The sequence below is a fragment of the Oncorhynchus nerka genome, linkage group LG17 (genome assembly GCF_034236695.1).
Source record: "Oncorhynchus nerka isolate Pitt River linkage group LG17, Oner_Uvic_2.0, whole genome shotgun sequence".
Lineage (NCBI taxonomy): Eukaryota > Metazoa > Chordata > Actinopteri > Salmoniformes > Salmonidae > Oncorhynchus > Oncorhynchus nerka.
In genome coordinates, this window is record NC_088412.1 from 30371178 (window position 1) to 30396418 (window position 25241).

Here is a 25241-nt window from a genome sequence, read left to right on the forward strand (position 1 = left end):
TTACATTTACATTTAAGTCATTTAGCAGACGCTCTTATCCAGAGCGACTTACAAATTGGTGCGTTCACCTTAAGACATCCAGTGGAACAGCCACTTTACAATAGTGCATCTAAATCTTTTAAGGGGGGTGAGAAGGATTACTTTATCCTATCCTAGGTATTCCTGAAAGAGGTGGGGTTTCAGGTGTCTCCGGAAGGTGGTGATTGACTCCGCTGTCCTGGCGTCGTGAGGGAGTTTGTTCCACCATTGGGGGGCCAGAGCAGCGAACAGTTTTGACTGGGCTGCGCGGGAACTGTACTTCCTCAGTGGTAGGGAGGCGAGCAGGCCAGAGGTGGATGAACGCAGTGCCCTTGTTTGGGTGTAGGGCCTGATCAGAGCCTGGAGGTACTGAGGTGCCGTTCCCCTCACAGCTCCGTAGGCAAGCACCATGGTCTTGTAGCGGATGCGAGCTTCAACTGGAAGCCAGTGGAGAGAGCGGAGGAGCGGGGTGACGTATTTGGTCCCATATTCATTGCACGCAATGACTACATCAAGCTTGTGACTTTACACATTAGTTGGATGTATTTGCTGTTTGTGTCACTGACCCAATACCTTTGGATCTCACTGTATCTAATAGTCCAAGAAATATGCTTCAAATGTTGATTTCTTACATTGTGAAATGAATGATATCATGAGAAGTGTTCATTCAGATAAGCATGAGATTGCTTTTTTCCTCCATACTATTTATTGAATATCGGTGGAATTATTGGCCGATACCGATATAGCAGTAAATAGCCACTATCAGCAGATAATGTTGGTGAACTGATATATCGTTCAGGCTCCAAACAGAATTGTCTCATTGAGCTCAACACTCCTACAGTATAAATGGTAATACCAGAGCAATATTTTTGAAACAGCTAAAATTGCAGTAACAGCCTGTTAAATACTACAATTGTAACAGTCGCTGCCGCCTGCTGGTTGCACTGAGCCACATAAAACTATGGAAGCCCATTCCCACCAGCATTTTTTGGGGTGTCGATAGGCCTACCACATAGGTAGGCAATCCTGGTCCTGGAGTGCTACAGGTACATTACATGACCAAAAGTATGTGGACACCTGCTCCTCAAACATCTCATTCCAAAATCATGGGCATTAACATGGAGTTGGTCCCAACTTTAAAACACATTTCATGAAGCTGCTGAGTGTTGCAACCGAGGACATGCGATTTTTATGCGCTATGCACTTCAGCGGTCTCGTTCTGTGAGCTTGTGTGGCCTACCACTTCGCGGCTGAGCAGTTGTTGTTCCTAGACGTTTCAACTTCACAATAACAGCACTTAGTAGACCCGGTCAGCTCTAGCAGGGCAGAAATTTGACGAACTGACTTGTTCGAAAGGTCTCATCCTATTACGGTGCCACATTGAAAGTCACTGAGCTCTTCAGTAAGGCCATTCTACTGTAAATGTTTGTCTATGGCTGTGTGCCTAAAGTGTCAGCAACAGGTGTGTCTTCACACAATACCTCATAATGACAAAGCGAAAAACAGTTTTTTTTAATGTTTGCAAATCTATTAAATACAAAAACAGAAATATCTTATTTTTTATAAATATTCAGACCCTTTGCTATGATACTCGAAATTGAGCTCATGTGCATCCTGTTTCCATTGATCATCCTTGAGATGTTTCTACAACTTGATTGGAGTCTACCTGTGGTAAATTCAATTGATTGGACATTATTTGGAAAGGCACACCTGTCTAATAGAAGGTCCCACAGTTGACAGTGTATATCAGAGCAAAAACCAAGCCAGGTCAAGGTAATTGTCCGTAGAGCTCTGAGACAGGATTGTGTCGAGGCACAGATCTGGGGAAGGGTACCAAAACATTTCTACAGCATTGAAGGTCCCAAAGAACACAGTGGCCCCCATCATTCTTAAATGGAAGAAGTTTGGACCCACCAAGACTCTTTCTAGAGCTGGCCACCCAGCCAAACTGAGTAATTGGGGGAGAAGAACCTTGGTCAGGGAGGTGACCAAGAACCCGATGATCACCCTGACAGACCTCCAGAGCTCAAGGACAACCATCTCTGCAGCACTCCATCAAATCGGGCCTTTAGGGTAGAGTTGCCAGACAAAAGTCACTCCTCAGTAAAAGGCACATGACAGCCCACTTGAAGTTTTCCAAAAGGCACCTAAAGACTCTCAGACCATTAGAAACAAGATTCTGATGAAACCAAGATTGAACTCTTTGGCCTGAATGCCAAGTGTCACATCTGGAGGAAACCTGGCACCATCCCTACGGTGAAGCATGGTGGTGGCAGCATCATCATGTTGTAGGGATGTTTTTCAGCAGCAGAGACTGGGAGAGTAGTCAGGATCGAGGAAAAGATCAACGGAGCAAAGTGCAGAGAGATCCTTGATGAAAACCTGCTCCAGAGCGCTCAGGACCACAGACTGCGGCGATGGTTCACCTTCCAACAGGACAACGACCCTAAGCACACAGCCAAGACAATGCAGGAGTGGCTTTGGGACAAGTTTTTGAATGTCCTTGAGGGGCCCAGCTACTCAAGGACATTCATCAAGGAATGTATTGATGTCTTCAGTATTATTCTACAATATAGTAAAAATAAAATAAAAACACTTGAATGAGTAGGTGTTCAAACTTTTGACTGATACTGTACGTACATACATACATACAGTATATTTGTAATTCATGGATTCTATTTTAACTGCTCATAAAAGTGGGGTAAATGTGTACATTTTCCTGTTTCAAAAATACATTGTTCAAAACAAGCTGTTTAGTTACTTACTACTCTGCCCCTCAGTGACTACCAGCAGAAGCAGCTCCTCCTCCGTGGGCACACAGGCCATGTGAACAATGCTTAAATTGTTTTTCCAGCTATTCGCCATGGGATGGAACTCTGCCCCAATGACTTCGGAGGATTTCATAGCGTAAATAATAACGGCAAAGTAAATGGACCAATCCTGGGGCACTCAAATGTGTGTCCATTCCGTCAGAACTTCTGGATGTGCTCTAGTCTTCATCACAATGAGTCTCTTGCTTACTTGCCAGACAGCTTACTTCCACACGTGAGACTAGATCTGCTCTATCAGGTACAGATGGGGCTAAACCAAAAAGCTAATTGCAATTGACTTGTAAATAAATAATCATAACAGTCACGTGAGCCTGGGACCTGATAAACCGGAGGGATACACTAGCTAGAACCTTATCGTGGATCTGGTAGGACAAAAGGTTCTACTGTAGGTGACACGTTGTCTGGACTAAAACAGCATACAATCAGGTGTGTCGTAAAGCATGATCAAATTCATTTGCGAGCTACAGTAATGTTGATAAACATTGAGAAATGGTTTGGTCAACAAAAAAAAACATTTGAAGAGGTGGTTAAATGAACCAGTTATGGACTTTTGAAAAGCAGCTAGCTGTTAGCTTGCCAGCTAGTTAACGCCAATTTCAAGTCTTTCTAAACTAATATCTAACTAGCTCGGAAACATGAAGTTACTTCAGAAAAAAAGTTGAAATTGATTGGTCTTCCAGGTTGGTTAAATCAAAAACATGAAGTACAGTGTATATATACAGTGCCTTCAGAAAGTATTCAGACACCTTTCTGATATCATTGCTTGGTGCTCATAATGACCTTTGACCAGACAGACACCAAAACAGTGTTGTTGACATACTTGTCTTCCACCCCGGTCGCTCCCAACAGCTCCAGGTCCTTTTCTATGAAGCTGAAGACCTCGGCCAGCCTCTCCTCTCTCTGCTGCAGGGCCGCGCGGGCCTCGTGTAGCCGCCGGTCCACCTCCTCATACTCCTCCACATTGAAGTGTCTGCAGGCCACCACCAACGTCCGCAAGCCCTTCTGAAGAAGGGGAAGAAAGAGAAACGAGTAGCTGACAGGGACTGGCTTTATATCAAATGAACACTCACCAGCCAATCACAAATCAAAAACAAATCTCTGTAGATCCTGATGTCTGGATAAATGATCTGTTAAGTTGCAGGATTTATTGATTTTCTGGGGGGAAAAGGACCACAAGTAATATTTACACTGCTGTAAATAAATAAAAATAAAAAACATGTTTTATTTTAAGAGTCAAAAATCAGCCACGAAAGCCCTCGCATGGAAAAAAAGACAGGACGCGACCCAGCTGCACTGGTGCTCTTCAGCACAGACAATAAAAGATGGCATTCAGCGTAGCAGAAATCTGCTGTACATAAGGGCTGGAAATAGTGCCTTGTCTAATATGATGTGATGTGGTATACTCACCAAGGCAAATTCATCTACATGTACTCTTGTTTTGTCAATTTCTCCACTTTTAGTAAAGGGAAGAACGGCGGACTCAGCTCCCTTTGTAAATAGTACTTTCCCCCCTACAGCAATAGATCAAATATATTGCATTGTCATAGTGAGTGTGGGCCAGATATAAAATACAGGGTAGCAGTAACAGTTAGGGAAACTGAACAATGTAGCAGGACCAAATCAAAGGTGGGTTACATAATGTAATTAAATCCTAATACAATGTTTATGAATGAGCCATTTGTTTCATATGGAGAGAAATCAGTGTACCTGAGGGTGTCTGTAATATGACACTCATTCTCCTTCGGGTTGCATCAAACTCTAGTACATGGAGTAGTTTATACCTGTGGGACAAGGGAATAATAGGTTTTACATCACTTTCTATGCACAGTACAGGTTCATCATGGACATTAAATGTCCGTCTTTTTAACCATAGAAAATTATACTTACTTTTCTGACTTTCCAAATCTTTTTATTTCCATAACTTCTCCATGGCTACCAATAAAGGTTACCCCCATCCTGCAATTCAATTGTTTCATGTGACATTGCTGACCATAAATACTGTGACATGCAGACTGGTCGCCCATACATAACCCATGACCATAACTGTAATACGCAGACTGTGGTCTGGAATGTGGTGAACCTCAAACTATTTGTCTCAATAAATGTTCATTTGTCTGAGTGCTTGTATGTCCATAAAGACCTGTGTGACCAGCATTGGTCATATAGCTATATATATATATATATATATATAATTTGATTTACCAACAACAGTACAAATGGGTTGAACAGTGAAACATGACAGCTATCCTCCTGGGTACCTTTTAGTGGCTTCCACCAGTGCTTTCTCATCTGGCGAGGAGGCATAGTACTCCATCTGGGAGGAGAAGCCATTAGCGTGGGAGAAGGGATCCCCCGGGCCGTCGCCTGGCTGCTCGTAGCTGATCTGCACTGTGTGGCACAGCGATACTGCCTTCAGGAACAGCAACTCCTCCCGACTCTGAGACGTGGCAGACAGACGGAGAGCGAGAGAGAGACAGACATGAGAAAAGTACTTAGTCATCAAACCAGTGCGAGGGTCCAAATCCATGAGGACAGTCAATTAATAATTGTTTAACACATGAATGGAAATGAATGCAGACCTAACCATGTATATTTAATGAATGCACAGACAACACATGGATAAATAACGTATTGCAAATCAATTGGGCGATATGAAAGGTTTTAATGGTGTTTACTAGAGGAGGCACAGATCCGTCAGGCAGGTCATCCGTCATCCCCTCGTGTATAAGCTTTCCATTGATTTCCTGATATTTGATACCATTGATTGAACATTCACGGAACAGCATCTCATTCTCCGTCAGGGTGCCGGTTTTATCCGTAAACACGTATTCCACCTAGAACACACACACACACACACAGTGGCTGATCATAACACACAAACTCTGCGATGACGTTGAGCACGGGGCGCCATAAACAGTAATGAAGTGCTTTATGTCCAGACCTGTCCCAGCTCCTCGTTGAGGTCAGACGTGTTGACCTGAGCCATCTGGTCGCTCTCCTCATGATAGAGGTCCAAGTCCCAGCCAATGAAAAACGAGCCCAGGAATTTCTGCATCTCCACAGTGACGTAGAGTGAGATGGGGATGATGAAGTTGTAAAGGACCAGAAAGGCCAGGAAATCAGAGATGAACTTCAGGATCTGTCAACAAGGAAGTGGGTGGAAAATAATAAAAACGGGGAAATAATAGTGTATTGAAGTTAAGACTGATGTAAAATCATTTCTATTCTATTTTTTATTTATAAACAGATAAAAGACAATTCATAAAATAAATCCCCAAATACAAAGAAATGGAAAACAAAAGTACTCAAAGCCCGAAATGAGGCAGGAATCAACAAGGCAGAAATAAAAACAATTCAAAGAGAGGACATAGAAGGCACAGTATGTGGGTATGTACGGGTGTATATGTGGGGGCAGTGCGGCAGTGTTTGAAGATGGGGTGCCTGTGTGTTTTGTGTGATTAGGAAAGTTTGATGAGAAAAGTGAGTGAGTAAGGATAATTATTGCAAATACCAGAGCCCATGTGTGTCTGCAAGCAGGAGTTGTAACAGGGAGAGTTTTTGCGCAAATATGGGATATACATTTTTTTTTAAAACAGAGCAGCGCAAACTGGCACTAACCCGAATAGAAAGAGTGGGAGCCCCCGGTGCACAACTGAGCAAGAAGGCCAGCATCCCGGAGTCGCCTCTTCACTATTGACGTTGAGACTGGTGTTTTTGCGGGTACTATTTCATGAAGCTGCCAGATGAGGACTTGTGAGGAGTCTGCTTCTCAAACTAGACACTAATGTACTTGTCCTCTTGCTCAGTTGTGCACCAGGGCATCCCACTCCTCTTTCTATTCTGGTTAGAGCCAGTTTGCGCTGTTCTTTGAAGTGAGAAGTACACAGCATTGTTCAGTTTCTTGGCAATTTCTCACATGGAATTGCCTTCATTTCTCAGAACAAGAATAGACTGACGAGTTCAGAAGAAAGTTCTTTGTTTCTAACCATTTTGAGCCTATAATCAAACCCACAAATGCTGATGATCCAGATACTCAACTAGTCTAAAGAAGGCTAGTTTTATTGTTTCTTTAAATCAGAACAGTTTACAGCTGTGCTAACATAATTGCAAAAGGGTTTTCTAATGATCAATTAGCCTTTTAAATGTATAAACTTGGATTAGCTAACACAACGTGCCATTGGAACAAAGGAGTGATGGTTGCTGATAATGGGACTCTGTACGCCTATGTAGATATTCCATTAAAAAAAGAAATCTGTCGTTTCCAGCTACAATAGTCATTTACAAAATTAACAGTCTACACTGTATGTCTGATCAATTTGATGTTATTTTAATGGCCAAAAAATGTGCTTTTCTTTCAAAAACAAGGACATTTCTAAGTGACCCCAATCTTTAGAATGGTAGTGCAGACACACGTTTACACACACACACACACACACACACACACACACACACACACACAGGTTGGAGTCATTAAAACTAGTTTTTCAACCACTCCACAAATTTCTTGTTAACAAACTATAGTTTCGGCAAGTCGGTTAGGACATCTACTTTGTGCATGACACAAGTCATTTTTCCAACAATTGTTTACAGACAGATAATTTCACTTATAATTCACTGTATCACAATTCCAGTGGGTCAGAAGTTTACATACACTAAGTTGACTGTGCCTTTAAACAGCTTGGAAAATTCCAGAAAATTATGTCATGGCTTTAGAAGCTTGCTAGGCTAATTGACATCATTTGAGTCCATTGGAGGTGTACCTGTGGATGTATTTCAAGTCCTACCTTCAAACTCAGTGCCTCTTTGCTTGACATCATGAGGAAATCAAGAAAGCAAAAAATTGTAGACCTCCACAAGTCTGGTTCATCCTTGAGAGCAATTTCCAAACACCTGAAGGTACCACATTTATCTGTACAAACAATAGTACGCAAGTATAAACACCATGCGACCACGCAGCCGTCATACCGCTCAGGAAGGAGACGCATGCTGTCTCCTAGAGATGAACGTACTTTGGAGCAAAAAGTGCAAATCAATCCCAGAACAACAGCAAAGGACTTTGTGAAGATTCTGGAGGAAACAGATACAAAAGTATCTATATCCACAGTAAAAACTAGTCCTATATAGACATAAGCTGAAAAGCCGCTCAGTAAGGAAGAAGGCACTTCTCCAAAACCGCCATAAAAAGACAGACTACGGTTTGCAACTGCACATGGGGACAAAGATCGTACTTTTCTGAGAAATGTCCTCTGGTCTGATGAAACAAAAATAGAACTGTTTGGCCATAATGACCATCTTTATGTTTGCAGGAAAAAGGGGGAGACTTGCAAGCCGAAGAACACCATCCCAACTGTGAAGCACGGGGGTGGCAGCATCATGTTGTGGGGGTGCTTTGCTGCAGGAGGGACTGGTGCACTTCACAAAATAGATGGCATCATGAGGAAAAGAAAATTGTGTGGATATATTGAAGCAACATCTCAAGACATCAGTCAGGAAGTTAAAGCTTGGTCGCAAATGGGTCTTCCAAATGGACAATGACCCCAAGCATACTTCCAAAGTTGTGGCAAAATGGCTTAAGGACAACAAAGTCAAGGTATTGGAGTAGCCATCACAAAGCCCTGATCTCAATCTTATAGAAAATGTGGGCAGAACTGAAAAAGCGTGTGCGAACAAGGAGGCCTACAAACCTGACTCAGTTACACCAGCTCTATCAGGAGGAATGGGCCAAAATTCACCTAACTTATTGTGGGAAGCTTGTGGAAGGCTACCCGAAACGTTTGACCCAAGTTAAACAATGTAAAGGCAATGCTACCAAATACTAATTGAGTGTATTGTAAACTTCTGACCCAACGGGAATGTGAAGAAAGAAATAAAAGCTGAAAGACATCATTCTCTCTACTACTATTCTGATCCTAACTGACCTAAAACAGGGAATTTCTGTTAGGATTAAATGTCAGGAAAAGTGAAAACTAAGTTTAAATGTATTTGGCTACGGTGTATGTAAACTTCCGACTTCAACTGTACACACACACACACACACACACACACACACAAAATGGGGAGAACAAGTATTTGATACACTGCCAATTTTGCAGGTTTTCCTACTTACAAAGCATGTAGAGGTCTGTCAATTTTATCATAGGTACACTTCAACTGTGGGAGACAAAAATCCAGAAAATCACGTATGATTTTTAAGTAATTAATTAGCATTTTATTGCATGACATAAGTATTTGATCACCTACCAACCAGTAAGAATTCCGTCTCTCACAGACCTGTTAGTTTTTTTTAAGAAGCCCTCCTGTTCCCCACTCATTACCTGTTTGAACTGCACCTGTTTGAACTCGTTACCTGTATAAAAGACACCTGTCCACACACTCAATCATACAGACTCCAACCTCTCCACACTGGCCAAGACCGGGGAGCTGTGTAAGGACATCAGGTATAAAATTGTAGATCTGCACAAGGCTGGGATGGGCTACAGGACAATAGGCAAGCAGCTTGGTGAGAAGGCAACAACTGTTGGCGCAATTATTAGAAAATGGAAGAAGTTCAAAATGATGGTCAATCACCCTCGGTCTGGGGCTCCATGCAAGATCTCACCTCGTGGGGCATCAATGATCATGAGGAAGGTGAGGGATCAGCCCAGAACTACACGGCAGGACCTGGGCAATGACCTGAAGAGAGCTGGGACCACAGTCTCAAAGAAAACCATTAGTAACACACTATGTCATGGATTAAAATCCTGCAGCGCACGCAAGGTCCCCCTGCTCAAGCCAGCGCATGTCCAGGCCCGTCTGAAGTTTGCCAATGACCATCTGGATGATCCTGAGGAGGAATGGGAGAAGGTCATGTGGTCTGATGAGACAAAAATAGAGCTTTTTGGTCTAAACTCCACTCGCCGTGTTTGGAGGAAGAAGAAGGATGAGTACAACCCCAAGAACACCATCCCAACCGTGAAGCATTGAGGTGGAAACATCATTCTTTGGGGATGCTTTTCTGCAAAGGGGACAGGACGACTGCACCGTATTGAAGGGAGGATGGATGGAGCCATGTATCGCAAGATCTTGGCCAACAACCTCCTTCCCTCAGTAAGAGCATTGAAGATGGGTCGTGGCTGGGTCTTCCAGCATGACAACGACCCGAAACACATAGCCAGGGCAACTAAGGAGTGGCTCCATAAGAAGCTTCTCAAGGTCCTGGAGTGGCCTAGCCAGTCTCCAGACCTGAACCCAATAGAAAATCTTTGGAGGGAGCTGAAAGTCCGTATTGCCTAGCAACAGCCCCGAAACCTGAAGGCTCTGGAGAAGGTCTGTATGAAAATCCCTGCTGCAGTGTGTGCAAACCTGGTCAAGAACTACAGGAAACGTATGATCTCTAAAATTGCAAACAAAGGTTTCTGTACCAAATATTAAGTTCTGCTTTTCTGATGTATCAAATACTTATGTCATGCAATAAATTGCTAATTAATTACTTAAAAATCATACAATGTGATTTTCTAGATTTTTGTTTTAGATTCCGTCTCTCACAGTTAAAGTGTACCTATGATAAAAATTACAGACCTCTACATACTTTGTAAGTAGAAAAACATGCAAAATCGGCAGTGTATCAAACACACACACACACACACACCTAGTGTTCAGGGAAACTCTAACTCATTTTCTGGTGCACTGCTCAAATCTCCCCTTTCATCAAGGTATGGATATGTAACCTGATACAGCAGTCCTCCGATTTAGCCTAACAGAAGTTGATGTATAAGCAAATGACCTCTACCTGCATTGCTCCGCGCAATGGCTGCCATTATGCCATCAATGACTTGAATGGGGACACCCGTTCTACTCATTTTATTTCTACAGCAGCACATGCAGTCAGGAGCGGAAGAAAAAAATGGGTCTTAAATGATTATGTTAGCTATTCAAATGGTTATGACAGTGACCATAGTCATTTGGCTGGTCAATTACCATCATACAGAGATCCATGACAGTGACCGCCCTAGTGGGAACATCTTCCCACCTTCACTCATTCACTGCATTATCCACAAAAACAACTAACTATTTGTAAATAAAGAATACGTATCCAAGAATCCTATGAAATCAAAGATCATCAGTTAAAGAGAGTGATTTACCAGTGTGAATAAAGTGTCTCGGACAGTGACTGACCTGGCTGCTGTTCCTCTCCTGCTCCGTCTTCTGGTTGTAGAAGGGCTCGTCCCACTTCTTCTCAGCCTGCCAGGCGTACTTCAGGATGGTGCTGAGGATGGCCTCAAACAGCAGGATGCCCAGGTAGATGAGCAGAAAGGTGTTCATGGACCTGAGAGACAAACACCAAAAGACACACACTCTCTGATATACTTACTGTAAAGCTGAACCTGAAATCTGAGAAGAAAAAACTCAAGTGTTCAGTGTTGCTGTGCAGAATATCCTAATGCTCACTTCTCCACTGCAGAGCGCTTCTGGGATTTGCACTTGTAGTTCAGGGCCATCTTGGACTCCATCCCAGTGTAAACTGCTACACCTGCAAATCAAGAGTGGAACTTTAGTGAACCATGCATAGACAACAACCAACTGGGCAACTAGGGACAAAAGAGGATAACTGAGGACAGAAAGCAATATGACGACAACAGTGAGAGCAAGAAGCCACTTACCAAAAATTTCTTTGGTATTTTTCAATCTTGCTCCTCGAAGCAGCAGGTTTTCAGGTCCAAGGGGTCTAATGAAGCAGTTACAACATAATAACTTTTCTTTCACCAGCAAATGGAAACAATGTGCTATTCAATCCATGTAACCCAGATAAAAATCCAATCAACTAGAATTGCAATCTCACCTTACAATCTCTTCTTCTTGTTGGGTTACTGTTATTCGCCCAACAAACCTGAAAGTAGAGGCATTTCTTCTGAGTGGGAAGAGTTACAGAGTAGCAGAGAAACTGCAACACCCACAATCTCTAAAAATACCTCCATTCCGGCCAGTAGAAATGTGAAAAATAATAAGTGGCCCTTTTCAATTATGGCAGTGGGCCTCTTTGCGGTGATTTTCCTTTGTTCCATTCAGAATACATAACAATGATACATACAATTTCAATTCAATGTATTTAATGCAGTCCTGAATCACTTAACTGAATATATCTATTGTTCCCTGGATGGCAGATAGATGGAAGTATAGCGCAGCTGTTGAACAGAAAGTCCGAAATATAACGTTTGCCGAAATAGAACGCAACTGCCCAGCTACAGCGACCAACACATACCAGTTTGCTACTAGGCTAATTTTGCAGTCTGGCGACATGGATCGATTTATTGTGAAGAATAAACGTAAATCTATTGACAATGAAAATGAGAGGGACGAGCTGGAGAACAACGTGACAGCAATGAACGAACAACCACTGGAGAACCAGGAAAATCAGGAAGATGGCGGCTGGGTAATGCAGCTAGCTAACGTAGCTCCGGTGCCTAAGAAAAGGATACGGTCGATTCAAGAACACAGAAAGTTCCAAGAGAAATGGACAGAGAAGTATTTTTTTGTACTGCATGCTGGGACTAGTTTTGCCAGAAGGCAGTCAATTGTTTTAAACGAGCAAATTTAGAGCAACATTTCCAGTCACACCATGCCCACTTTGACAAAACATATCTGCCACAAAGCAACCTGAGAAATAACAAAATAGCGCAACTCTAAGGAAAACAAAAACGATGGACAGATCTGTTGCAGAGAGAACGGCAGAGGCAACATATGAGATTGCTTAGATACTCGCAAGAAACAAGAAGGCCGTCACAGACGCGGAGATTCTCAAATATGTTTTTGGGCATTAGACAAAATATTGTATGCTGATTTCACAAACAAGGGAGCTATTTTAAAGCAAATTAAGGGACTACAACTCTCAGACTCGACCATAACAAGACGCATAGAAGACATCGGCGAGGACAGAGGAAAGCAACTGATTACTGACATATTCGTGGCGCAGTGTTTTAGTATTGCGCTTGACGAAATCACTGTTGAAGTGACATTGCCCAACTATGTGTTTGGGTCCACTTCCCTTAAAAACAAGTCGTTCAGAGAGGAACTTTTGTGTTTCCTTCCCCTTCAGGGACAAACACGAGGAGAGGGTATTCTGAAAGCCCTTGTTACATTTTTGGCCAATAACAATATTGACTGGTCAAATCTGTTATCTGTGTGCACTGACCGCGCCCCAAACATGTGAGGGAAGGAGAAGGGACTCATAGGCCTGACGAAAGAGAGGATATTCCCTAATTAGTTATGTTTCATTGTATCATTCATCAGGAAGCACTTGTGGCTAAACTCAAAGACTGACTTACAGAATGTGATGCAGCAAGTCGTGCGCGTGGTGAACATTATTATTGCGAGGGCACGGAATCACCTGCAATTCCGTGAGTTGCTGGAGGAAACCCAGACAGAATAAGGCGACTTGATATTTCACAATGAGGTAAGATGGCTGTCTCGTGGCAGAGTTTTGGAAACATCCCTCCTCCCTCAAATCTGTGAATTTGTTGCAAGCAAGGGGAGAGAGAAGCCAGAGCTAGATGATCCACAGTGGATATTAAAAGCTGCCTTTTTTGACTGACATCACCTGAATACAGTGAATCTCCAGCTCCAAGGTAAAGCTACAATTCCGGGCAAAATTCTGCGTGTGGTCACAACGTTTCAAAATAAAATCCCCACACTCTTCATACTTGACAGTTTGTTCATTTCCTAAAACTCAGAGCAGTCACCACATCCAACCCAGACATACTGCAACATTTTAGCTTTGATGCATTTGTGCGTGTGTTGAAAGAGTTGAAGTTGGAGTTTGAGTCCAGATTCAAGGATATCATGGAGTTTTTCAACTTCATTGAGAACCCATTTCATGTGCCAGTGTCATCTCTGGCCCCAGTCATAACAGTCCTCTGTCCTGACCGTGCAGGAATAGAGAGTGAGAGAGTAGAGCTGCAGGCAAATGACACATTGCAAGGTGAACTAAGATCAGGTGTTACCCTGGAGCCTTGTGTCAGAAACAGCGTATCCACTTCTGAAGCAGTGTGTGCAAAGAGTGACATTTTTTGTCAGCACTTATTCATGTGAAGCAACATTTCAACAATGAACATGTTGAAACAAAAACAGAGAAACAGACTGACCAATGCACTCCTGGATCGCCTCACACGGATAGCAACAAACTACAGTGGGGCAACAAAAAAAATCCAGAAAAATCACATTGTAGGATTTTTAATGAATTTATTTGCAAATTATGGTGGAAAATAAGTATTTGGTCACCTACAAACAAGCTAGATTTCTGGCTCTCACAGACCTGTAACAACTTCTTTAAGAGGCTCCTCTGTCCTCCACTCGTTACCTGTATTAATGGCACCTGTTTGAACTTGTTATCAGTATAAAAGACACCTGTCCACAACCTCAAACAGTCACACTCCAAACTCCACTATGGCCAAGACCAAAGAGCTGTCAAAGGACACCAGAAACAAAATTGTAGACCTGCCCCTGGCTGGGAAGACTGAATCTGCAATAGGTAAGCAGCTTGGTTTGAATAAATCAACTGTGGGAGCAATTATTAGGAAATGGAAGACATACAAGACCACTGATAATTTCCCTCGATCTGGGGCTCCACGCAAGATCTCACCCCGTGGGGTCAAAATGATCACAAGAACGGTGAGCAAAAATCCCAGAAACACACGGGGGGACCTAGTGAATGACCTGCAGAGAGCTGGGACCAAAGTAACAAAGCCTACCATCAGTAACACACTACGCCACCAGGGACTCAAATCCTGCAGTGCCAGACGTGTCCCCCTGCTTAAGCCAGTACATGTCCAGGCCCGTCTGAAGTTTGCTAGAGAGCATTTGGATGATCCAGAAGAAGATTGGGAAAATGTCATATGGTCAGATGAAACCAAAATATAACTTTTTGGTAAAAACTCAACTCGTCATGTTTGGAGGACAAAGAATGCTGAGTTGCATCCAAAGAACACCATACCTACTGTGAAGCATGGGGGTGGAAACATCATGCTTTGGGGATGTTTTTCTGCAAAGGGACCAGGACGACTGATCCGTGTAAAGGAAAGAATGAATGGGGCCATGTATCGTGATATTTTGAGTGAAAACCTCCTTCCATCAGCAAGGGCATTGAAGATGAAATGTGGCTGGGTCTTTCAGCATGACAATGATCCCAAACACACCGCCCGGGCAACGAAGGAGTGGCTTCGTAAGAAGCATTTCAAGGTCCTGGAGTGGCCTAGCCAGTCTCCAGATCTCAACCCCATAGAAAATCTTTGGAGGGAGTTGAAAGTCCGTGTTGCCCAGCAACAGCCCCAAAACATCACTGCTCTAGAGGAGATCTGCATGGAGGAATGGGCCAAAATACCAGCAACAGTGTGTGAAAACCTTGTTTAGACTTACAGAAAACGTTTGATCTCTGTCATTGCCAATAAAGGGTATATAACAAAGTATTGAGATAAACTTTTGTTATTGACCAAATACTTATTTTCCACCATAATTTGCAAATAAATTCATAAAAAATCCTACAATGTGATTTTCTGGATAAAAAAATAAATAAATTGTCTGTCATAGTTGAAGTGTACCTATGATGAAAATTACAGGCCTCTCATCTTTTTAAGTGGGAGAACTTGCACAATTGGTGGCTGACTAAATACTTTTTTGCCCCACTGTATATATTTAGAATGAATTCATTCAAGGAGCATAAGGGACATTTTCGCTCATCCAACTACTGAGGTTACCCTTGATATGGGTCATATATACATGTGATGTAGCCTATTTGATGTGTGTATGTATACATTTGTGATGCGCTGGGCATCAAATCAATTGCATGTGCTCTATTGCTCTGAATTTGCTCTCAATTTATAATTGATAATATTGGAAGAAAAAGTACACCAAATTAAAAGATCTGTGCAGCCCTCTGAATGATTGTCTCAACTCAAAGTGGCCCCGTTACAAAAAATAGTGAGTAACACTGAGTTATGAGGACAGTGAAAGGAGAGCTCAGCGTTCTGACTGGCCAGTAAGAGCAAGGTCTTCTGTTCTGGACTGTAGCTGTGACTGTACCGTACCTATAAAGATCTGCATCTGGCTGCTGACACTCCACCACAGCATGTAGGGCCTCTAGCCTGGACACCGACTGAGACACCAATGTCTCTGGCACAGAGTAATGAGTCTACAAGACCAAAGAGAGAGTAGGGATATCTTTATGGAAAGGGACAAAGATAGCACTTTTATAGAATATAAATAAAAACATTTACAATGAGCCTAGACGACAAAGAAATAGCCTAGTACATTGTAATGATTTACCAATGAATGAAGCTCAATAGTGGCGTACAAATTGCAACCGTTCCACAGCTCCAGCCTCTCAACTGTTTGACAGGTTGAAGGCCACGAGGCTTGTTAGGTTTCCATTTATAATTGAACTGAACCACTCCATGACTGCTTGAGGGGCAAAATCCAATCTGGTGGCTAAAGGAGTCTGTCCGCATGCTTTCCAGCTGAAACAGTCTGTGCATATATTATGATGACATTTTGTGACATTTTCGGGTGTTGGTGCACACAAACATTTTCATGGAGGGAAGCCGAAGTCGGTAGCCGAGGTCTATGGCCCTTCGTCGGTGCTTCAATGAAGTGTTTTATTGAATCATTCTCATGCAAATTTTTGCACTTGAGAAATACTGCACCAAAACATATTGTGTTAGATGTAAAATTGCGTGACTATGATGTAATCTGCAAAAATATCAAAATCAATGACACATTTCTTGAGTTATCTAAGATTAACAAGACTATTTTGTGGCAGGGACTGGCTACGGTGTCTCAAGATGGACAAACAGTATCATTTAAGCTTTTTTTGTTTTTAAGGGAGTATGCGAGCACACTCGTTCGCTTAGCAGAGTTTGACTAGGCGCCAGGCGAACAGAAGCATGCTAACGCCTTTACCCATGTGCAACCTTTTGTTGCTCTAACCCACTCAGTGAGAAAGCTAGTCCATCCCCCATTGGATTCTAATGTCATTACTGCAACACAAACAGCCATAAAAGACAAGTAGCTGGCACAGAAAGATGACAGAGGCTGCACTCCTGAGATTGCACAAGAAAGAATACATTACAGTTGTCAAAACAAATCTTCTGTTTGTGGCAATATACTCTTCAAACGTCAAATTTCCAGAGTGGGCTCCCTGATACTTTTAATGATATGACCAATTTATTAAAAGAAGATAAATTGATGAAGAAGTTATATGGCAGAAGAATTTTGATTAGAAGCAAATAATTAGATATTGCCTCTGGCAAAAACACGATATCGCGATAGAATGCATAAGTACTAGTTCAGGGAAATTAAAGGATGGAGACAGGCCATGAAAAGAGCAGTTTGTCCTCCCCCTATGAGAGGGGAAAGCTAATCCTTTTAGGGGATCATCCTTTTAGGGCTCAGAGAGAACAAAAGCGAGAGCGGGGAAAGAAGATTAAAAGCCCAACCTTCAGATTAGTCTCTCCGTCCAGGCTGGTTGTGGTGATGTGACACGTCCCCTCGGCTCGGTCCGATGATAAGAGGACCAAGTCCACTGGGAATGTCTCATCTTTGGCCACCCGGACTATATCCCCCACCTGAGTAGACAGCACAGAAAGACAGGTCACAACAGAAGAATGAGAAGCAAAACTCCCCCATGAAATCCATGACCTCAGAATCCAATATTTTCTGAAGGACAGTGTAGTTCAATAGTAAATGCCACCATGCAATGTGTGTTTTTTTTTTAAAGTACAGTTTTTCCCATGTGAAAACTGATACATTCCAGCTGCAGAACTGTTAAAACAATAAACTAAAAACAGCCCTTGAATACACTTCTGGAATCTTCTGGCAGTTTAATGTACCATTTATTTTACCTTCAAAATGAATTATCCAAATAAACGAAAGATTAGTGCTAATCTTTCCCTTTCAAGATGATTCGATATGTGTCTAGATACATGGGCTCCGATACGATACAGGAACAATACATTTTAGTTTGAAACAATTCAGTGCGATTCGGTTTGATTAGAGAACGAATCGATGCGATACACTAACATTTGTTGCAAAACACATTCATTTTCCCATTCTAAATTCAAATCTGCTGCTGATGGAACTCATGAGCTGGATCTGTCTGAGCCGACTTCTCTAAGTGTGTGTGTGTGTGTGTGTGTGTGTAAATGATGTATGTCTATGGTGCATGCACTATGTAGGCACCGGAGCTGAAGGGAGACTAGGCATCTACCACCCCACTACCACTATCAGATTACAGGGGGAAATGTAGCCTTTGTACCCACAGTTTGGTTCTGCAATCACTGTCACCCACTAATTAACTTGTCATTTTTGCACATTAAGTGTTATGGCTAGTAATGTATCAATATTTATTGTTTACAAAATAGCTATGCAACTGCCAATGAATATATAGCACAATATTGGATTACACCCTCTCTTAAAATCGAATGGTCTTGAAGTTTGGAAGTTTTTAATGGAGTGATCTTCTCCTCTCGCTTCGGCCATGCAGTGTGCCTCGCAAAAGAGATTGGTGTCCTCGTTATGAAATGATCAACTTCACCCTGTATATCTAAAAATGAACATAATCATTGATTGTTTAAAGCAAAACTACCAAAACTATTTGCTGATGGTGAACCTGAACAATCAAAATAAAATCTATTTTAAGCCCCGTTCAGCAGGTACAGTAAAGCCAGATGAGTTATGTCTCCGGTAGCTTACTTTTATTCCGGTAAAACACATAACAATAACCTAGACAATTAGAAAGGTTGTCACTCAATTAATAAAGCCTAATATCAGGTGTACCTTGCGTTGGTAAGCGCGCAAAGCTGGGCACAGTGAGCAGTTTGACTAGGCTGCTGATATTGTCTGGGGTTGTTCGTCATGCAAAATGACTTGTACATTTACATTTACATTTAAGTCATTTAGCAGACGCTCTTATCCAGAGCGACTTACAAATTGGTGCATTCACCTTATGACATCCAGTGGAACAGTAGTGCATCTAAATCTTTTAAGGGGGGTGAGAGGGATTACTTTATCCTATCCTAGGTATTCCTTAAAGAGGTGGGGTTTCAGGTGTCTCCGGAAGGTGGTGATTGACTCCGCTGTCCTGGCGTCGTGAGGGAGTTTGTTCCACCATTGGGGGCCAGAGCAGCGAACAGTTTTGACTGGGCTGAGCGGGAACTGTACTTCCTCAGTGGTAGGGAGGCGAGCAGGCCAGAGGTGGATGAACGCAGTGCCCTTGTTTGGGTGTAGGGCCTGATCAGAGCCTGGAGGTACTGAGGTGCCGTTCCCCTCACAGCTCCGTAGGCAAGCACCATGGTCTTGTAGCGGATGCGAGCTTCAACTGGAAGCCAGTGGAGAGAGCGGAGGAGCGGGGTGACGTGAGAGAACTTGGGAAGGTTGAACACCAGACGGGCTGCGGCGTTCTGGATGAGTTGTAGGGGTTTAATGGCACAGGCAGGGAGCCCAGCCAACAGCGAGTTGCAGTAATCCAGACGGGAGATGACGAGTGCCTGGATTAGGACCTGCGCCGCTTCCTGTGTGAGGCAGGGTCGTACTCTGGGATGTTGTAGAGCATGAACATACAGGAACGGGCCACCGCCTTGATGTTAGTTGAGAACGACAGGGTGTTGTCCAGGATCACGCCAAGGTTCTTAGCGCTCTGGGAGGAGGACACAATGGAGTTGTCAACCGTGATGGCGAGATCATGGAACGGGCAGTCCTTCCCCGGGAGGAAGAGCAGCTCCGTCTTGCCGAGGTTCAGCTTGAGGTGGTGATCCGTCATCCACACTGATATGTCTGCCAGACATGCAGAGATGCGATTCGCCACCTGATCATCAGAAGGGGGAAAGGAGAAGATTAATTGTGTGTCGTCTGCATAGCAATGATAGGAGAGACCATGTGAGGTTATGACAGAGCCAAGTGACTTGGTGTATAGCGAGAATAGGAGAGGGCCTAGAACAGAGCCCTGGGGACACCAGTGGTGAGAGCACGTGGTGTGGAGACGGATTCTCGCCACGCCACCTGGTAGGAGCGACCTGTCAGGTAGGACGCAACTAAGCGTGGGCCGCGCCGGAGATGCCCAACTCGGAGAGGGTGGAGAGGAGGATCTGATGGTTCACAGTATCGAAGGCAGCCGATAGGTCTAGAAGGATGAGAGCAGAGGAGAGAGAGTTAGCTTTAGCAGTGCGGAGCGCCTCCGTGATACAGAGAAGAGCAGTCTCAGTTGAATGACTAGTCTTGAAACCTGACTGATTTGGATCAAGAAGGTCATTCTGAGAGAGATAGCGGGAGAGCTGGCCAAGGACGGCACGTTCAAGAGTTTTGGAGAGAAAAGAAAGAAGGGATACTGGTCTGTAGTTGTTGACATCGGAGGGATCGAGTGTAGGTTTTTTCAGAAGGGGTGCAACTCTCGCTCTCTTGAAGACGGAAGGGACGTAGCCAGCGGTCAGGGATGAGTTGATGAGCGAGGTGAGGTAAGGGAGAAGGTCTCCGGAAATGGTCTGGAGAAGAGAGGAGGGGATAGGGTCAAGCGGGCAGGTTGTTGGGCGGCCGGCCGTCACAAGACGCGAGATTTCATCTGGAGAGAGGGGGAGAAAGAGGTCAGAGCATAGGGTAGGGCAGTGTGAGCAGAACCAGCGGTGTCGTTTGACTTAGCAAACGAGGATCGGATGTCGTCGACCTTCTTTTCAAAATGGTTGACGAAGTCATCTGCAGAGAGGGAGGAGGGGGAGGGGGAGGAGGATTCAGGAGGGAGGAGAAGGTTGCAAAGAGCTTCCTAGGGTTAGAGGCAGATGCTTGGAATTTAGAGTGGTAGAAAGTGGCTTTAGCAGCAGAGAGAGAAGAGGAAAATGTAGAGAGGAGGGAGTGAAAGGATGTCAGGTCCGCAGGGAGGCGAGTTTTCCTCCATTTCCGCTCGGCTGCCCGGAGCCCTGTTCTGTGAGCTCGCAATGAGTCGTTGAGCCACGGAGCGGGAGGGGAGGACCGAGCCGGCCTGGAGGATAGGGGACATAGAGAGTCAAAGGATGCAGAAAGGGAGGAGAGGAGGGTTGAGGAGGCAGAATCAGGAGATAGGTTGGAGAAGGTTTGAGCAGAGGGAAGAGATGATAGGATGGAAGAGGAGAGAGTAGCGGGGGAGAGAGAGCGAAGGTTGGGACGGCGCGATACCATCCGAGTAGGGGCAGTGTGGGAAGTGTTGGATGAGAGCGAGAGGGAGAAGGATACAAGGTAGTGGTCGGAGACTTGGAGGGGAGTTGCAATGAGGTTAGTGGAAGAACAGCATCTAGTAAAGATGAGGTCGAGCGTATTTCCTGCCTTGTGAGTAGGGGGGGAAGGTGAGAGGGTGAGGTCAAAAGAGGAGAGGAGTGGAAAGAAGGAGGCAGAGAGGAATGAGTCAAAGGTAGACGTGGGGAGGTTAAAGTCGCCCAGAACTGTGAGAGGTGAGCCGTCCTCAGGAAAGGAGCTTATCAAGGCAAGGCATTGTAGATCAATTACTGTCAAAACAGTTACATGCAATTCGACAATGAAGAGGAGAGGACGCATCCAGTTGTCACAAAAGATGAGGTAGAAAATGTAATGAGAAGAAAAAAAGTGTGACCCGGCAAATTCGTAACGTTTGAATCTATTTTCTGACTGATTTTGGACCCGCGGACCGATGCACTTGCATCTTAAACATTTGAAATCGGGGAACGATGCGTATAGTTGGCTAGCTACATCTGGCTAACATTTGTTAATTGGGAACAAATGCTCTTATTCAATAACTACCTGGTGAGTAGATAACCAACATTTAGGCAAAGAATGTAGCAACTGAGACTTGTCTGTGGGGGGGTACCTTGTTTTCACATTCCTGGCCAATTGGTTTATTGACAAATCTTTAACACAGTGGTACAAAGCACCAGCCAAAAGTGGGAGTTATATGAAATATAACCATTTGTGTGACATCCGTGTGTGGGTGTAAGGTTTGCTAAGTGTTAGGATGGTGTGCTGTACAAGGAAGGACTCATTATGACCCCATATACTACCCACCATTGCGACCTGTACGCTCTCGTTGGCTGGCCCTCGCTTCATACTCGTCGCCAAACGCACTGGCTCCATGTCATCTACAAGACCCTGCTAGGTAAAGTCCCCTCTTATCTCAGCTCGCTGGTCACCATAGCATCTCCCACCTGTAGCACACGCTCCAGCAGGTATATCTCTTTTAGTCACCCCCAAAACCAATTCTTTCTTTGGCCGCCTCTCCTTCCAGTTCTCTGCTGCCAATGACTGGAACGAACTACAAAAATCTCTGAAACTGGAAACACTTATCTCCCTCACTAGCTTTAAGCACCAACTGTCAGAGCAGCTCACAGATTACTGCACCCGTACATAGCCCACCTATAATTTAGCCCAAACAACTACCTCTTTCCCAACTATATTTTATTTATTTATTTATTTTGCTCCTTTGCACCCCATTATTTTTATTTCTACTTTGCACATTCTTCCATTGCAAAACTACCATTCCAGTGTTTTACTTGCTGTATTGTATTTACTTTGCCACCATGGCCTTTTTTGCCTTTACCTCCCTTCTCACCTCATTTGCTCACATTGTATATAGACTTGTATTATTGACTGTATGTTTGTTTTACTCCATGTGTAACTCTGTGTCGTTGTATCTGTCGAACTGCTTTGCTTTATCTTGGCCAGGTCGCAATTGTAAATGAGAACTTGTTCTCAACTTGCCCTACCTGGTTAAATAAAGGTGAAAAAAAAAAAAATGACAGTGAGGTGACTCACTCGTATGTTCTTTGAGCGAGTCTGCACAAGGCTGCCACTACGAACCACAAACACAGGCGCCCCGTTCACCTCGTTGTCCGCCTTGTGCCTCAGCCAGTCCTCATAGCCCTGAGTGGTGGGGGGAGGGAAGGGAAGAAGGGATGAGATTAGACTAGGGCTGCCCAACTCTCTTCCTGGAGATCTACCGTCCTGTGGGTTTTCAGTCCAACCCTAATTTAACACACCTAATTCTACATATATTAGCTGCTCAACAAGACCTTAACTAGCTGAATCTGATAGGCTAAATTAGGGTTGGGCTGAAAGCCTACAGGACAGTAGATCTCCGGGAAGCGGGTTGGGCAGCCCTGCTCTAGACATTCTGACATCTAGACAAAGTATATATGATAAGCAGCCATATTTAATTTGCTGAATATACGGTTGATGTTTTAGAAAAAAAGAGGAATTATACATGTTAATACTCTCACCTGTTTGATGGCAGTTACTGTGATGACAAAGAACAGAGGAAGTCCACTGGTGACAGGGGAAGTGGGGGTATCTATCATTAGCTGGACAATAAAGAGATTATGTCAAAGGAAACAACAGCTGGCAATAATGTGGTTTCCTCATATAACCTGCAAACTCTCTGGCCAATTCATAAGCTGATGCCATCTATTGCAGAAAATGCATAATGAATAAGTATAATGAATTAACAAATGTAGAATTGGACACAGTAGTGGCCATAGAAAGCTTCAGAATATCTGAAGAAACCGTGTGGTCTCTGTGTAGCCTGATACATACTGAAGGTTAGCTGCTTGGGACCTCCAGGCGCAGTATGCTCAAGAGCACACAGCAATTGTTGGTTACTGCCCACTAAATAGAACTGAGTCACGTCACACAGGCCAGCAACAATTAGAAACCTGGTCGACTGGGTGCTGAGGAAAGCCCTTACCTGGACCAGGAATATGATGAGAAAATAAAAATTGGCTATTCTTCTGAACTGTTCAAACAGATTCTTGGGAACAAAATTCCAAACGGTGTACTAAAGAGAGGGGAGGGGAGAACAAACGTCAGAGTGTGAGTGGTCTGACACTGAAATTAAGTGGTTGAGTAACTTGAACATTTGTTGACACTTGACACAAAAGCTAGGGACTTGGCCTCGGCCTTACCTTGGATGATATGATTCTGTTGTCTGCAAACCGCTGAGGGACATAATGGCCATGTTGAGGGAAGCGGTTTGCAATGTAAACCGTTCTGGTATCACTTTGATGGGGAGGGTCAAAGCCCTGGAGGAGAGAGAGAAGAGCGGGTAAGCAACAGGTCAAACTTATACAACTTACTCAGAACCAATATGGACAACTTTTACATAGAGACTGCATGGTCAGAAAAATTACAGCCCAATTTTGAAGAGCACTGTGTCTTTAAATCTATATTTAAGACATGTTGAATGCAAACACTACTTTGCACTCTGATTATCTGTCAGAAACACTAGATTACATCCTGATTATAGTCTGTAGCCAGTGATCAAGCATTGTACTGAACAAAATATCTTTGACCGAATTAGCATAATTCTACAGCTGCACCATTGAGAGCGTCTTGACTGGCTGCATCAACTGCAAGGCACCCAACCACAAGGTGCTACAGAGGGTGGTGAGTACAGACCAGTACATCACTCGGGCCGAGCTGCCATCCAAGACCTCTACACCAGGCGGTGTCAGAGGAAGGCCCAAAAATTGTCAAAGACTCCAGCCACCCAAACCATGCTACCGCTCTGCTACCGCACAGCAAGCTGTACCTGTGCACCAAGCCGGGAACCAACAGGACCCTGAACAGCTTCTAAGACAACTAAAGAAGACTAGCTATTTAGCAATCAAATGGCTACCTGGACTACCTGCACTAATTCTCTTGCACACACATTGGACTCTACCCATACACCATGCACTTACATCCCAACACACACACACACACACACACACTTACAACCACACACGCATACTGACACACACGCATACTGTTGGAAAAGGATTTCGCTGTTAGTCTACACCTGTTGCTTACAAAGCATGTGACAAATACAATTTGAATTGATTTGAAATTAGCCTATTCAAGTCAATGACACTTCTCTCGTGGGCTGGTCAATAACTTCCTTATTGCAGGGAACTGGAAAAAAAATCCTAGAATGCTATAGGCTAGCCGTATCTTAAAATTACATTTCTGTACACAATTTTCAAAAAAGTAAATTAATCTGGGTCACATGATGGGGAATAATAATGAAGACAGAGTGTGTGTGTACATTGCTCCTGAGTATTGAGAATGAGTGAGCCACATCACCAATGCCAGACATCAACACATGCATTCAATTACTGTCCCAGCCCGCCCTCAATGGGCTTGTGTGTTTGCACAACAGTCTCACACACTGCACTCCCCATCTTGGCCATGTTCACTGCACCCAGGCAAAATCTCTCATCTAATGATCTGCCTGTGCTGCTAAGCCCCAAGCACATTTAAAAGCAGTCTTAGTCCTCCTTGGTGATCAAACATCATCATCATCTGTGGTCACTAGTTTGAATCATAGGCTATGTGTACAGAATGTGCTGCAGTGGGCAATGTCAGAGTGGAGGAGCCAACAATATTACAAAGAGTACAGTT

At 43.7% G+C, this 25241-nt stretch overlaps 1 protein-coding gene and 1 long non-coding RNA gene across 5 annotated transcripts in view; one reads left to right on the forward strand and one right to left on the reverse strand.

Moving 5' to 3' along the window:
- LOC115145043 (phospholipid-transporting ATPase IF-like) overlaps window positions 1-25241 on the reverse strand; it is a 65975-nt gene that overhangs the window by 19896 nt on the left and 20838 nt on the right. For all 3 annotated transcript variants that reach the window (XM_029686269.2, XM_029686270.2, XM_029686271.2), the window contains exons 2-18: window positions 23765-23881; window positions 23548-23637; window positions 23084-23164; window positions 22620-22727; window positions 17312-17440; window positions 15905-16008; window positions 11668-11715; window positions 11489-11553; window positions 11277-11358; window positions 11004-11154; window positions 5791-5988; window positions 5525-5683; window positions 5108-5286; window positions 4737-4805; window positions 4557-4630; window positions 4257-4360; window positions 3670-3851 (exon numbers count right to left, since the gene is read on the reverse strand). In XM_029686269.2, the coding sequence (XP_029542129.2) occupies window positions 3670-3851; window positions 4257-4360; window positions 4557-4630; window positions 4737-4805; window positions 5108-5286; window positions 5525-5683; window positions 5791-5988; window positions 11004-11154; window positions 11277-11358; window positions 11489-11553; window positions 11668-11715; window positions 15905-16008; window positions 17312-17440; window positions 22620-22727; window positions 23084-23164; window positions 23548-23637; window positions 23765-23881 (1940 nt within the window). The remainder of the gene's footprint in view (window positions 1-3669; window positions 3852-4256; window positions 4361-4556; window positions 4631-4736; window positions 4806-5107; window positions 5287-5524; window positions 5684-5790; window positions 5989-11003; window positions 11155-11276; window positions 11359-11488; window positions 11554-11667; window positions 11716-15904; window positions 16009-17311; window positions 17441-22619; window positions 22728-23083; window positions 23165-23547; window positions 23638-23764; window positions 23882-25241) is intronic.
- The window catches only part of LOC115145047 (uncharacterized), a 63005-nt gene continuing 50655 nt past the window's right edge, over window positions 12892-25241 (forward strand). For both annotated transcript variants that reach the window (XR_010459430.1, XR_010459429.1), the window contains exon 1: window positions 12892-13278. This is a non-coding gene — a long non-coding RNA (uncharacterized LOC115145047). The remainder of the gene's footprint in view (window positions 13279-25241) is intronic.